The sequence below is a fragment of the Eriocheir sinensis genome, chromosome 63 (assembly GCF_024679095.1).
Source record: "Eriocheir sinensis breed Jianghai 21 chromosome 63, ASM2467909v1, whole genome shotgun sequence".
Taxonomy (NCBI): Eukaryota; Metazoa; Arthropoda; class Malacostraca; order Decapoda; family Varunidae; genus Eriocheir; species Eriocheir sinensis.
In genome coordinates this window covers 2,222,735-2,237,989 of record NC_066571.1, presented here as the reverse complement: position 1 = coordinate 2,237,989, position 15,255 = coordinate 2,222,735, and the positions used below count along the sequence as shown (strand labels likewise).

General features: G+C 45.3%; 1 protein-coding gene across 4 annotated transcripts in view; it reads left to right on the top strand.

Annotated features, from left to right (window-relative positions):
* LOC126986837 (protein tipE-like) overlaps positions 1-11,699 on the top strand; it is a 64,624-nt gene extending 52,925 nt beyond the window's left edge. For 2 of the 4 annotated variants that reach the window (XM_050843230.1, XM_050843229.1), the window contains 2 exons: positions 8,416-10,589; positions 11,461-11,699. In XM_050843230.1, coding sequence (XP_050699187.1) covers positions 9,766-10,589; positions 11,461-11,470 — 834 coding nt within the window. In that variant the 5' untranslated portion in view covers positions 8,416-9,765 and the 3' untranslated portion in view covers positions 11,471-11,699. Of the gene's footprint in view, positions 1-1,023; positions 2,984-8,415; positions 10,590-11,460 lie in introns of those variants that run through there. The other 2 variants (XM_050843228.1, XM_050843227.1) reach the window with 2 other exon arrangements.
* Positions 11,700-15,255: the final 3,556 nt, after the last annotated feature.

Below are 15,255 nucleotides of genomic sequence, written 5' to 3'. Positions count from 1 at the left end.
TGATATTGTCGTTATTAGTGTTTTTAGGGTATAATGAATGTTTTGTTGCATCATGGGAAGTAGAGAAAGTGTATGGAAGTGGGAGTTGTTATGGAAGAGAGTAGTAGTAGTAGTAGTAGTAGTAGTAGTTTTAGTAGTAGTAGGGGTGTTAGTAGCAGTAGTAGTAGTAGTAGTTTTAGTAGTAGTAGTGGTGTTAGTAGTAGTAGTAGTAGTAGTAGTAGTAGTAGTAGTAGTAGTTGTAGTAGTAGTAGCAGTAGTAGTAGTAGTTTTAGTAGTAGTAGTGGTGTTAGTAGTAGTAGTAGTAGTAATTGTAGTAGTAGTAGTAATTGTAGTAGTTGTAGTAGTAGTAGTAGTAGTAGTAGTAGTAGTAGTAGTAGTCGGCGGCGTGACAAGGGGCACGGGTGGGGGCGCGAGGTAGGCGGGGCGGACGAGGCAACATGAGCGTGACCCACTTGACAAAGACATGATTAAGGATTTTTTTTTTTTTTTTACGGAAAAGAATTGGTGATAGAGGGCGTTACTTGGCCGTTACCCTTCAGCTGTGTGGCGGCTCATGTGTCGTGACTGTGTGCCTCTGCGACTGTACTGAGTCCTGGGTTTTGTTTTGTTTATGTAATATTTCGACCCCTCCCTTCTCTCTCTCTCTCTCTCTCTCTCTCTCTCTCTCTCTCTCTCTCTCTCTCTCTCTCTCTCTCTCTCTCTCTCTCTCTCTCACACACACACACACACACACATACCGAAGACAAATAAGTTAACATGTACTTTGCCGGGCTGGAGTGTATACCGGATCACCGTTGTGAGGACTAAATATAGTGGTCTGGGCGGCGGCGAGGAACTGGTTGGAGGGGTGTGGGGGGGGCAAGAATGTGGGGAGGAAGGGCCAGGCGGCAGAGGCGGGGCCGGACAGGTATTGATCCTGTCCTCATCGTGATGTAGAGCTCGAGTTAACACTTTTCATCTCTCTGTGGTTAGTGTGTGCGACTCTTCGTGGACCACAGGGAATCTTGCTGGGCACGTAGGGCGTCTGGGGGGTGGAGTCGCCGGGTTTCTGGCGAGGAGCTGCCGCTGCGGCGAGGACTGGACCTGCGCACTGAACTCACTGCGTCACTCTTGCATAACGACGCCTATCAGTCAGAATAATTACATTTTAACTTAGATTATGTAATTAAACGTATTTCTTATCTAAGAAAGTGTTAAGTGCATAGCAATCCCTAATTTAAGCCCATTGAGACACAGAGCTATTTACAGTTTCGTCCAGCCTCTGCAGCATGGACGCATGCGCAGCGCGGCACATGAGCGCCATCTTACTTGGCAAGGAGGAACGTATCTCAGTGTCCTGTTATGCCTTGGTGGAAGTATTCACGGAGAGAGTAGCTGGAACCCAAACCCTTGAATATGAACTATATTTTGCACCAACCCGTGTACGAGTGACATTATAGTGGACGAGGCATTTCCCTGCCGCGGACACAATGAAGTCAGTTTCCTGAGTGTCGTTGTGTGAGGCGGAGGCTCGCTAAGGCCTGGCATGGTGGACGACGTCCCTCGGGAGTGACCCCTGACTCTTGCAAGGCACCGCAGTTTGTTTATTCTTTGGTCGTGGCGCAGATCTGACAGCAATGACGGCAGAAAAGCAAATCTGTTTCGGAATATGTCTTTGTCAGATGATTGCCATCCTGTCAGGGGTGTCGCTGCTGTACTTGGCTGTCATCGTCATCATCCCCTCCAAAAATGAGCTCGCGATGGGCTTCAGGACGACGCCGATAATGTGCACGACAGTAGAGGCGATAGACCTGGCTCGGGAGGGGAAGAAAAAACCCGACGGCGAGGAGGATGCCTGCAGCTGGACCACGTGCGGCGAGTGGTGCCTCTCCAAGGGCTCGGGCACCTGTATGCAGATTCGTGTAATGGTCCGCAACAACGGCTCCAAAGTCAACTTCCGGGACTGCGTGGACATCTCGGACCAGAACTGTTCGGCCCTCAACGTCACCAACACCCGCAGCTACAAGTGTAAGCAAGGGGAATGCAAAGACATTACAGGTTTGTTTTACTGCACCAAAGACGTTGAAAACAACGACTGCAAAGAGATTACTCCCGCGTTTGTCTGTCACAACAAAAGGATAAATCCCAAGGGGATCCAGTGCCTTGAAAAATGTAAAGACCCACTCAAAGGTGTGTACTTCTGCAAGGCAGGAAAGTGCCAGGGTTTGGAGAAGGCGAGGGATTACCTCACTGACTGCAAAAGGAAGTGCACCAACCTCGAAATGAGGGAAAGGAACGTGATCATCTTCAGTCGCGAGAGGTTGGTGGCCACCGCCTGCACCTCCATGGACTCCCCCGACAACATCACGTCCGCCAGCATCGAGGCCGTCAGCTCCAGCCCGGAGTGGCGAGACAAGCGTCAGGCGATATTCATATTTTGTTCCTACGTCAACAAAGTGAACGGCAAGACGACGTACGACATTCTCACGGAGGACTGCTTCAACGCCACTATGGGCAGCACGGAGGAGCTCAGCAATCTCAAAGACTATCTGCAGCTGCTGTCGCTTCACCAGAACCTCGGAAACCGCAGCGACTGGATCATCCCACCAGAATCGTCCCTGCGGGTCATGAATAACACTCAGCTCCGCATCAACCCCGACGGCTGCGTCAACACCCTGAGGAAGGAGTGCACGGCATTCTTCAACACCCACGCCCACGACGGCTCGGATGGCATGACCCCTGACCGCTACCCTTGCTACTTCACGGATCAAAGCAGCGAGTTCGTGATCGGCAAATTCAACCCCGAGATGACCGCCACTATCCTCCTGGTGGCCAGCATCCTGCCGGGCTGTCTCTTCATCTTGGCCTGCTCCTGCCTATTTTTCTGTTCCAAATCGGTAGGAGTGGACGACGAGGGCCACTTACGAGTGACTCTTCTGCAGGGCGGGGGCGCAGGAGGTAACGCTAGCGAGCTGTGAGCCCTCTCCTTGTGTATCGCTCATCAGTAGGTGTAGCAGCCCTCTGTATTTTTCCTACTCCAGCACTACTGCCACGCTCTCACCAGCACCCGCACTCACCATTACTTACACATACACACACACACACACACACACACATACACACCAATAGTTTGATGATGCATTGAGTCGCGTTCAACACACCCAACACTCGGCCAGCTGTTCGTCCTTCACGCTCGGAGAAAACTTTACTCACTCTTAATCTTTGCTTATCACTGGCATCAAAGCAGTTTCTTTTTTTTTCGTTTTTTTTTGTAATTTTGGTGACTCTTAGATCTGTACACTCTTTCAGCATGCACTGGAACCCCGTTGGTCCACAATTTTCAGACGTCTTAACGATTCAGAAAAAAATGTCAGGTTCAAACACATTTACGAGACTAAGAGCAACTTCAGAGTCTCGAAAGAAGAGCTCATTTTCGTATGTCTTCATGGATCTGACTCCGGTGCCTTATCAGTGAGGTAGCGGCAATTCAGACAGTACTTTTTATAGTCATTATCAGGTATGGCCAGCCGTAATAACTGGAATATATACTGGCATTCGATTTTTTGCTCAATGGAACTTATCGACAGCGAGATACAAACGTTGAAGAATGAGTTGACGCGGAGATATTGATTGTTATTGTCACTGTATCCGGGGCTGGACAGGCTTGAGGGGCGGGGGCTGGAGGGACTGAGCGAGGCAGGAAACAGGCCCCCCAGACCAGAAAAGACCGCCCATGGAAGGAGCCTCAGCACCTTGTTTCTCTCTCTCTCTCTCTCTCTCTCTCTCTCTCTCTCTCTCTCTCTCTCTCTCTCTCTCTCTCTCTCTCTCTCTCTCTCTCTCTCTCTCTCTCTCTCTCTCTCTCTCTCTCTCTCTCTCTCTCTCTCTTAATGGCGCGCCTCTTTTTGTTTACTTTTTTTGTGCCCTTGAGCTGTCTCCTTTGTTGTAAAAAAAAAAAAAAAAAAGGCTACCACTCACCTGCTACACAATGAACATAAAGCATGGTATAAAGCGTGGAGGGAGCTTATTTATTCAGTGTAATTTTAAAAGTGCTCAACATGTACATAGATAACCATGACTAACCGCTGTACAGTGTTGCCAAGGCACGATTGACGGGGTTCCAGTGCACTCTGTTTACACCTGTTCTGTGTGACTCTCCTCACGGCATTCACTAAACACGTCTCCATTTTGCCTCACATAATCTTGATCACCAGCGACACTTTCGTCACACAAAATATGAGTTAAACCCGCCGCTCTGGACGCCAAGTGTGATGCGAGCGTCCTTTGGTGCACCAGGCCACGGAACTCGGCTACAGCGTGACGCCGAACTGTAATATCTGGCTATATACATGATAGTGGCTGTCGCTGGAGATACACTCGTTCTGTTCGCGTCAGGAAAGTAGCTGTCTCGGTAAAGATGCAGAAGCTGTAAAAGTTTGAAATTTCTAAATCGGGAGAAAAAGAGCAAGAAAAAAATGTATGTATGTATGTATTGGTAGATAGATACATAGACAGAGATTGGTAGATAGATAGATAGACAGATAGATAGATAGATAGACAGACAGAGATAGACAGAGATAGGTAGATAGATAGATAGACAGATAGATAGATAAATAGACAGACAGAAATAGATAGATATTGTTAATGGTATGTAAGTTCTCATGGCATGTTGCACAGAGGAACCGTAACTCCGGCTCACCGTGCATCGTCGGGAGCGGTAACACGTCACGAACGAAATCAGGGACCAAGCAAAGGAAGGATGGGATAGCGACACGACTTATTTTAACTTTCCTCAGCGTTTTATCTGACTTACTTATAAACAATCAAGCTCTCCGTGAGTGGACGTGCCCATCCCAGAGTTGTGAGCCCGTCATGAGCAGAGTGCAGCGTTGGAGCGACACGGGTGAAGCGTGACTCCACAGATCTGAATTTAGTCTACGGAAAAAGTATCTCGACTTTCATTCACTTGGTTCCTTTGACGGAGGCGATCACGTGAAGCGTCGCGTTGTGCCTAAAAGTATGATAATGAAACCTTGCTGCCTAATGTTGTCACAGTAATCTTTTCTAGAACAGACCGTCTTTTGGCGCGGCACCAAATGTAAACTCTCTCGATTTTGGAGGTTTTAAAGTCCGTGTGTATGTGTGTGTGTGTGTGTGTGTGTGTGTGTGTGTGTGTGTGTGTGTGTGTGCGCTTCAGTTACTGCAGCGCCCCTCCAAGCCGCCACACCCTGTGACCACCCCACACCCTTCTCTCCCTGTTCTCTGCCAAATCAATACGAAACTTAAGGTCCATGAGACGCCAGCAGCCCGCTGCCTGCCGCCCCGACGCTGCCCGTGCTCACCGCAGCGAGCTAAAGCAAAACAACAAGGCATATAAGCTTAAAAAAAAGCATTTGAAATGCTTGCAAACGATTCACAGATATTTTTAAACAATATATTTGTCCAAACAATATAATATTGCGCTTTCTTTAGGTCTAGCGTCGTTTCGTTTCCCTCGCCACGCCGTTGTCCCGTCCTTGTCTCCGGCGTAACATGCACAATACGAAACGTTCTGGACGGGAAAGGAAACTGGAGTATCGGAGATCGTCTGGCAGCGAGGCGCAGTGCCGCAGTAGGGCCACCGGCAGCGTTTGCCATTGATTTTACTTATGATTTCAGTGTTGTGATGTTTAGCACCTTTTAGGCTAGCAAAGATAAACCGAAACATTCCTCAAATACTAGGTATTACTTAAGACAAAACTACTCTAGAAATTTTAGGAGTTGTCAGAAATGAGCTGTTGTTATACTAAAGTCTTTATTATTCTTTATTTTGACTCTAGTTCATCGTTATACATCACCTTAATTCCTCCTTTTCTTCTGAAGTGACTAAAATTGTTTTATGTATATATATATAATTGGGGTGGTGCGCCCTGCTAGGCTTATTCCGCATCAAACGCATTCCGGCTTGCCTCGGCTCACCCGGCAGGAATCAGCCACACTGTTCAGACTATGAAAACATATACAAACGTCCTGAATTAGACAGTGCTCGTTACCACATGATACTTCTACCAGATTAGGCAGCAAACACACTCTAGTACCGATAAAAAAAATCGGAGATCGAAGTTGATTTCTACTGAAATTTCGCTGAAGACCATTCCATAATATCAATGATAACGTGCGAGTCATGCCAGCGATAGGTACGATTTGTCTGCATATAAGTTGGCGCTGATGTGCTCGACTCCCCATCGACACGAGGCCGCCATTGATCGGGCATTATATTGAAAACGAGGAAAAGCAGCACTGCCTTAACCACCAACCCGCTGAACACTTCCCTGCCGGGCCGAGGGTGGCGCTGCCCGTGTATGGAATTTCGTCTATTGGCAAACACACCTTACACAATAGTAGACAATGTAGACACCAGAAACCAACCGTCATCCTCATCGTCACCTCAGCCATCACGCCCCCCATCACGTCCTTCCCTCCCTGTCCTCTGACCTCCCTCACGTGAAGTATTTCCCTCACTCTTCTTGTGTCGTGCCCTTTGCTTTGCCAGGAGTCGCGGCAGCGGGAAGCTCACTTACGGCTCGGAGGATGATCACAGCAGGACTTAAAAGAGTAATTTACAGGTTATTTTCTGTGTAAAGTCATGTTTAGGTATTTTGTCCGACCGGCCCAGTAAATGTTTCTCTCTCTCTCTCTCTCTCTCTCTCTCTCTCTCTCTCTCTCTCTCTCTCTCTCTCTCTCTCTCTCTCTCTCTCTCTCTCTCTCTCTCTCTCTCTCTCTCTCTCTCTCTCTCTCTCTCTCTCTCTCAACATCATAGTCAAAAAGAGAAACTGAGGACGAAATAGGGACTTTCTGGCGCAATTTACGCATTAAACATTCTTTAGAACTTTTTTTTTCTTTAGTATAACACTCCGACTGATGATTGTCCTCCCCGCCTGAGCTTCCGTCTGGGCTCCATTTTTTTCCCTTCTTCTTTTATTGTGTGGTTTTCTATTGTTTTGCGTCTGCTTGGTAGAGGCTTGTCTTGCTGCACCACACGCATGCAGGGCCGCACGTCAGCTTTATATTTTCGTGTTGTCAGTGACGTGTGTGTGTACAGCGCAAGGCGCCGAAGGAGGCGGTGCTGCTGTAGCATTCATTGGTCTGCTGTTGTTTTACTGGTAAATGTGTTTTGTCTTGCCATGTCATTTAATCTATGTTGTTGGAGATTAAATGTCTTGGGTTTTCTTTCCTGAGCACTTAAGTGGAGTGGGGCAATGGTCATGTTGCCCCGTCATTGGGTAAGTGGGTAATGAATGAAACACAACCTCCTGAGCTCTGCTGCTTACGGCCTGACTCGCTCTGAAGGGCAGGTGCAGGTTCGTTTTGCTCGCCCACCTTGACACACAGCCTGCCAATGCTGCTGTACTTTCTTGCGCTGTGAAATATGATTTTACTGACAACGATTCTCAGAGAATAATGAAAACAGTTTTCAGTTGGTAATTAATAAATAGAAATCACTTCAGGAAAAACTGCAGATGCAATACCACGAATATTTGACCTGTTGCTTTTGTATTCAGTAAATGAATAAATACTTGTATTTTAGCTCAGTCAGAAACACATATAATTAGATATTATTAATGTATTTTGAATAATTACAATATTTTAGCAAGAAATTTTCAGGCATTCACATGTCAATCAGCATCAAAACTACTTACATATTTGTGTAGACCACGCACGAGCGATCGGAGGTTATGTAGACCGCCTGGGAACCGTGGATTTAGCGTATTTTCCTTCTTCAATGTGTGTGTGTGTGTGTGTGTGTGTGTGTGTGTGTGTGTGTGTGTGTGTGTGTGTGTGTGTGTGAAATAAGAGAGTGGTGGAGGGGAAGGTCACCGCCTGTCGGGACAAATGTAACCCCCCCCTGGGGTGTCTTGGTCCTTTGTCACCCTCGCTGCTGTTCTGTGTTCCGTAGTGTTTGCCTGGCTGTGTGTTCTTGTGTTTGTGTGTGTGTTGAATATAGGTGTCGTTGAAGGAGTAGTGGGAGAGAAATGTGTTACAGAGGCTTGTGGTTTGTGGGAAGGTGTCAGTGGACGCATCGTGAGGCAAGTGTTGTCTTTGTGTTGTGTCTGTACTGTGTGGCAGGGGCTCGGCCGAGGAATGGAGTCCACCTCTGTGATTGTCATGAGGCAACACATTTAATGGTTGTGGTCGTGTACATATGAGAGGCTAATTTTGTAACAAAATTTTCTTTTGCATCATGAAATACTGAAGTAATTTACGTGCATACTTAATGATGTGAGTGGCCTTGATTATATTTATTATATTATATTATAATATATTATATTATATTATATTATATATATATATATATATATATATATATATATATATATATATATATATATATATATATATATATATATATGCATGTATAAACATTCTCCTTTTAATGAGGCCCTTTCCTTTTTTTTCCAGCTGCTAAGGATCCCGTACAGTTTGACGAACTGTTGTGACGGTGCACACGATCAAGTGACTACACGCTCATCCCCAACCAGTGAGCGCCCTCCCCTCCTTTGCCGCTCTCAGCACCCGCGATCAAAGTATTCAGATAGGATGGTCGTTTTGAGTCCACAAGCTTCATCTAGTTGCACAAACTTTTTCATAAGTGCACAAATCTAATCTATATAGATAAGCATTTGTTTCTTAACAGCTTAAAAAAAAGGCAAAAAATAAATAGATAATGGTCGTGTTCAGCGACAACAATCTTTGAATCTCGTTACATCGGTCATTGTTGAGACGCTGCCCTGCCAGCGCCTGTCCTTGGTAATAGCGGCCCCAAAAGCCGCCTTGACACAACGATAGCATCACGTGTATTTTGCTTACTGAACAGAAGGTTCATCTTGTAAATTTTGGCGCTAAAAGCGACCTAAACTGTTGTACCTCGTTGCCGTTACAAAGGTAGAAACGACGCCGTCAGCTAGGACCCATGCAGTGAACAGTGGCAGCCAGTCAACAAGTCCCAATCATCGTAGACAAAGCTTATGATTTACACTCACCTGTTGTTCTCAGCGACAGACACACTGCAATAGGCCCCAACACATTACCCCCGGGTCTTGCCGTGTTGTCACCCAAAGAAGAGGCTACGAGAAGCTTTTTTATAGAGGCGTCGTTAGCTTGTCAGTAGCTTGTCTCCCGGTCGACGAGAATTGAAGCTAAGCTATGATAGACACATAGGTAACAACCCTACAGCCTGGTGAAGGCAAGTAATTTTCTGCTCCCTGGTACCCTTTATAGTATTATACTGTTATACAAAATAATTTGGGTGTTAAGTTGAACAGTTTCTAGCTTACAGTTCTGCTGTATATATATATATATACATATATATATTTAAAAGTGCCTAGTCCTGTTGTTATTTAGAATATAGCTCAGATTTCAATTGTACAAGCTATTAAACTCAAAGTAACGGTGTGAATAAAAGCTAACTCGTGTGATATATTACATAATGAAATAACAAATCACAGGTGTACATAGTCTACAAGGTATTTTCATTGACGGCACCTATCGGTCTATTGTCATGAACTTTCTGGGACTTGCTAATTGGTGATCCGTGTTCAGTTTAGATCTTGTTCGATAGTTTCCCGGCAGCTCCAGTCTTAGCCAGACCAGTGCCCGCAGCGCTGCCTCTTCTGGGTGCTTCAGCTGAACACACTCCACCTCCACCCACACACTTGCCTTCCACTCTCACCTTACCGTCCACTTTCTGCTCTCAATTGTACTCTCCATTCTCCTGATAACACCGAGCTTCTTAGTTGATTCGAGGTCAGAATGGAGGCTCCCGAGGAAAAGGAAAGTCTCGTATCTCAGTTGAAGTACTACACGACCCTCACCCTCGGCACCACCGCCTGCGTTTCCTCCTTCGTGTTCATGTTCATGATCCCTTGGGTGCTGGACCCTTCCATTTCGACGCTCATGGCCAACTTCGACCCAGACCCCGTTGTTTGCAAGACGATCCGCTCAGAGCACGAGTGGGGCATGAAGAACTGTTCGTGGTCTTCGTGCAAGCTGGGGTGCACGAGAGACATTTATGAGTGCGATCAGATTTACGTCAACTATATGCTGGTGCCCATGAAAGATTTCGAAGGCCAAGATATTGATGACGATGATGAGCTGTGGGTTGGCCGCGGCCTTCCACTCTTTATCAACATCAAGGCCTGCGGCTATCCCCCATCCACCAACTGCACCATCTTCAGTGACAACTACTGGCCCGAGGGAACCATCTTCCCCTGCTACTACTCTCGTGCCGACCCTGACTTGGTCATCACCAACTACAGCTGGAACAAAGAGGTGCAGTACATCATCATGGCCCTGCTCATCCCCAACATGCTGTGCGGCATCTCCCTGGGCGTGGTCAGCTACTGGTGGTACCCCGGCTGTCAGAAAAGACGATGTCAGTACCAGTTGCCGCCCGACCAGGAGGACGCGTCTTGCAACATGGAGAACGACGAGGACGACGAGGACGACGACATGGAGGAGGTGGACTGTGAGTCGGGAAGAGACGTGAGCAGGGACGACAACGAGATGATGGACAAGAAGAGCAGGATCCACGAGGAGGAGAAGGACCGCGACACATCCATCAATATGCCGGAGGAGTAAGTAACTGTATCGACACAACGGTTTGATTTAGTAGTATTATATCTACCAATTCTTAGGATACAGCTGTAGTAGTAGTATTCCATTATCCATTCTTATGGTACAATTGCATGTCTATGATTATATACTGACTGAAAATTTCAAGCAACTCAGTGATGGAAAAGAAATAGACAGCTTGGGCTTATCTTGTGCCCACACGTACTTTACAAGTCCCTCGGTCAAATTATCTAGACGAGGCTGACGGCCAGCGCTGTGAGAAAAAAATAATAAGAGTAATATTACAAGGAATGCTCGTCTTGTTATGTTAAGAAAATTCTGGTTGGTCATAGCCACGAGGGACTGACTGTTTCGGTCAGTTTGACATTGATGATAAAACCATCACGAGAAATAGATGTTTCCACCGTCACATAGTTTGTCTGTGCCTTCTATACAGACCAACCGGAAACAAATATTTATCTCTCTCTCTCTCTCTCTCTCTCTCTCTCTCTCTCTCTCTCTCTCTCTCTCTCTCTCTCTCTCTCTCTCTCTCTCTCTCTCTCTCTCTCTCTCTCTCTCTCTCTCTCTCTCTCTCTCTCTCTCTCTCTCTCTCTCTCATATATATATATATATATATATATATATATATATATATATATATATAGATATAGATAGATAGATAGATAGATAGATAGATAGATAGAGATAGATAGATAGATAGATAGATAGATATAGATATAGATAGATAGATAGATATAGATATAAAGATAGATAGATAGATAGATAGAGATATTGGATGGTAAGCGCAACTATAAATTATTGTGGCGTGCTACCGGCGCCCCGGTGCAGGGCTTCCTGTCCCCGGCGTCTCACGTGTGCGTGCGTCCTCCACAGGAAGGTGTGACTACTGGACGGCGGGGCTCTCGGCCAGGAGGGAGGGTGAGCAAGGCACGGCCGCCGGACCACCACCACCACCACCGTACCGTCGCCGCCGCCGCCTCCGCCGCCACACCCTAGTCCCGCATGGCGTCCACTCCACCCTCACACTCCATCAGGCAGTCCAGCTCACTCCTCCTGCTGTTCTCAAGAGGCTCCCGTTCAATATCTTTCCAGCATCCATTCAGGAAAAAAAAAAATTGTCTTTTCCCGGCCATCAGCCTCGTTCCCTGACCCTTTGTAACCTTGGTGGGCGACGCCCTCTTCCCGTGACTCCTGTGTCAGCTCCTGTCGGCGTTCAGTAACGACAGCGCGCTTTAAATGGTAGCTCACTTTCAAGGTATTTAATCACCTGTTGTTTGATCTCATACATACTCGTATACAAGACCAAGATAATTACCCGGTAATTCTCTTGATCTTGCTCGTATATATGTCATATATATACGTACACTTAGATCCCATCTTATAATACACACACCACAAAGCCAAGCACCCCCTCTGCTAGTCACGTGATCTTTCGTTCATCTCTTACACCCACACACTGTCTGCTATACGTTTTCCTTTGGTCTGCGCCACTGCCGCTGCCAGCCATGTATAAAAAATGACCGATTATCACCGGAGTAAATGTTCACTTCACACCCAGGAAATATCCACATCACAATTTACTCATCTTAATGACATACAATCACACTCTAGTCTCGCAGTCATCATCATTTCCCCCAGCCCAGCCCCCTCTCGCACTCAAATTAGGACACAACCACGCCAACAGGAAGCTGAATTTACAATCAGACACCCGGAGCCCACGTTCACACTCTGATGCTTATGGCAGTAGACTTGGAAAGCCTTCAGTATTCCGTAGGTAGACAAGGGTGGCGAGAAGTTACTGGACGGCTGTCTTAGTTCTGTTATGTTAGTTTTGCTGTCCAGCAGCTTCTAACTGTCACACTGTGTCAATATTTGCCTTTTGTGACAAAAGAAAATAGTCTTGAAAAGTTCTTATTTTCCCCTGTAAGCAAGAAATAAATATATATGTAGGAGTCACTATTTAACACGTAATTATAATTCTTTCTAGAAACCAATGAGCCGAGACTATGCAGCCATAAGGGTTAGACCCGTAAGATGCACTCGTTTGAATCTTATATATATATATATATATATATATATATATATATATATATATATATATATATATATATATATATATATATATATGTGTGTGTGTGTGTGTGTGTGTGTGTGTGTGTGTGTGTGTGTGTATATATATGTATATATATATATATATATATATATATATATATATATATATATATATGTATATATATATATATATATGTGTGTGTGTGTGTGTGTGTATGTGTATGACATAAGGCCTTCATTTTGTTTTCTCAGTACGCACGTCATTTAACACATACCACTTGGATCTTAAATCCACCGAAACTTTTGCTTATGTACATTTAGAATTCCTGCAGTCTCGTAATCAGCAGGGCCGAGAGGGTCAGGTGTTGTCCTGCCCCGCCATGAACCACAGACCAGAAGGTCTGCTCTGTTGCTTGATGCCGCACAGCTTTCAAACTCCAAGGAAAGTTATAAAAAAAAAAGTAGAGGGTTTAACACCCCTTCACTGACCGCGTGCCCGCATGGAGGGCTCACGTACTCGAGCAAGACCACCGTGGAAGATTTAGTCACGGGGATATGCAAAGCGTCGTACCTCTTCATTTCCTAACTTTTGTTCCTGACTTTCCTGTGATGAATAAACTCTTTTAGCGGATGAAATAGCGCACCGAGGCATTGTGTTGTGACGCCTGTGACTGTACCTCCGCGGATGCAGGATCAACGCTGCTTTATAGTCATGCCTCAAGAGCGGCCTGAACTGTAGGCAACGTGAGCAGTAGATTAATATTCCTTTTGAATAATGTGAAATATCAAAGCACGAGTAAAGGTAAAAGTTCTGGATGGCCACACAACCCTGACCACACCGAAGAGGTAGCGTTGACGACAAGGATTCTGAGGTACTCCGAAAATGTGGCAATGTTTTATCATGAATGTGCATCATTATCGTTGTAGTGGCGTGCATAGGCAAGAGTGCAAATGTCGTTATCTTTATTTTTGTTGCTGTTATTCAGTGTAGTGACAAAGCTGGTCTGTTATATAACACTGATCGTAACGTCTACTGTTACTATTTATTATTATCACCTTAGTTCGAGAATTCTGAACATATTACTGGCACAACCCATATTTTTATTTTTATTGTATACTTCACATCAGTTTATCAGATGTGTTTAACGTGTGGTCATACGTTGAAGTGGAGGGCTCTGATCAAGGACAAGCACACAGTAGAAGCGTGTGTGGTGCAGGAGTCAGTGTGGGTGCAGGCCGCGCTGCACGCAGCTGCCAGCCTTCGCTGCAGTAGCACGAGGCCACCTGATGTGTGTACCCACGCGGCGAGGTGATCCCCGCACGCAAGGCGGTAGCAAGGTGCTTAAAGTCAGGCAACGAGGATGTCTGTTGTTTTGTAAAGTTGATTAATTTTTTCAGCTTTAAAATCTTAAAATATCTCGTGTTTGATGAGAACATTAAAAGCCTGACTGTATTCACTACAGAAATTCATGAGAACGATTGCTCCTTATATTAAACTACAAAAAAAAAAGCTGCGGTTAGTGAAAGTTTAATTGATTGTACACACACACACACACACACACACACACACACACACACACACACCTATATATTCTTTACCAGCTGCGCATATCCGCAATATACACTACTATGCTATAAAATGAAATATCCTGCAATAGTGTTAAGGGCAATGATAATTCCAATGGTGAATACAAACAAAAAATATATATATTTACCTTGAGCTTTCATTTACTTGGGAGTTCATCTTATTTTTAATTTTACTACTGCTGCTGTAAACCGGAAGAAGTTTGTTGTACACTGAGCATGTGTTACAGGGTTTTATCTGTCCACTGTTTTGAGGTTATCACATTTTATCCAAATGTATATGAGGAATACCTATCGTAAGATTACCCTCAAAGATAGATTATATATGATAAATTGTATAGCCACCAGGATATGTTGTTTTGTTTTAAGTGATTCCAATATAATATATATTCATTCTTTACTCATTTCAGATACATCTGCACAATATTTGTGCTTGTTAATGCTTGAATTTCTACACAAAGTTTGCAATAAATATTGCTCAATGTAATGTGTGATTTATCCAGAGAGAGAGAGAGAGAGAGAGAGAGAGAGAGAGAGAGAGAGAGAGAGAGAGAGAGAGAGAGAGAGAGAGAGAGAGAGAGAGAGAGAGAGAGAGAGAGAGAGAGAGAGAGAGATTGATTGACTGAAACTTTTATTCACAAACAAAAACATCTGTGAAAAAGACTTCACCTCCCTTGACGGCCCAGTCTTGACACGTTACAGTACAATGTTAGACAGTATAGCCTACAAATATAATTACAGAGTCCCTGCGCCAGCGGCACAGAAGGCGGGATATTCGGCGAGTGTTCGCGGGAGTATGTTAAGGAAATGATTAGCAAGGTCTGTTAATGTTGGTGTGGGCACTGGACACTGTATCCTGAGGTCATGCACGCGCAGTCACGGAGATAGTGGTCGAGAGAGAGAGAGAGAGAGAGAGAGAGAGAGAGAGAGAGAGACGTTTGTTTTATGTTTTCATGTTCGTTGGCATGATGGGCTATGGAGGAGCCCGGCAGAGTTGCTGGGCGTCAGGCCATGAGGCCCTGCCCAGCTGGT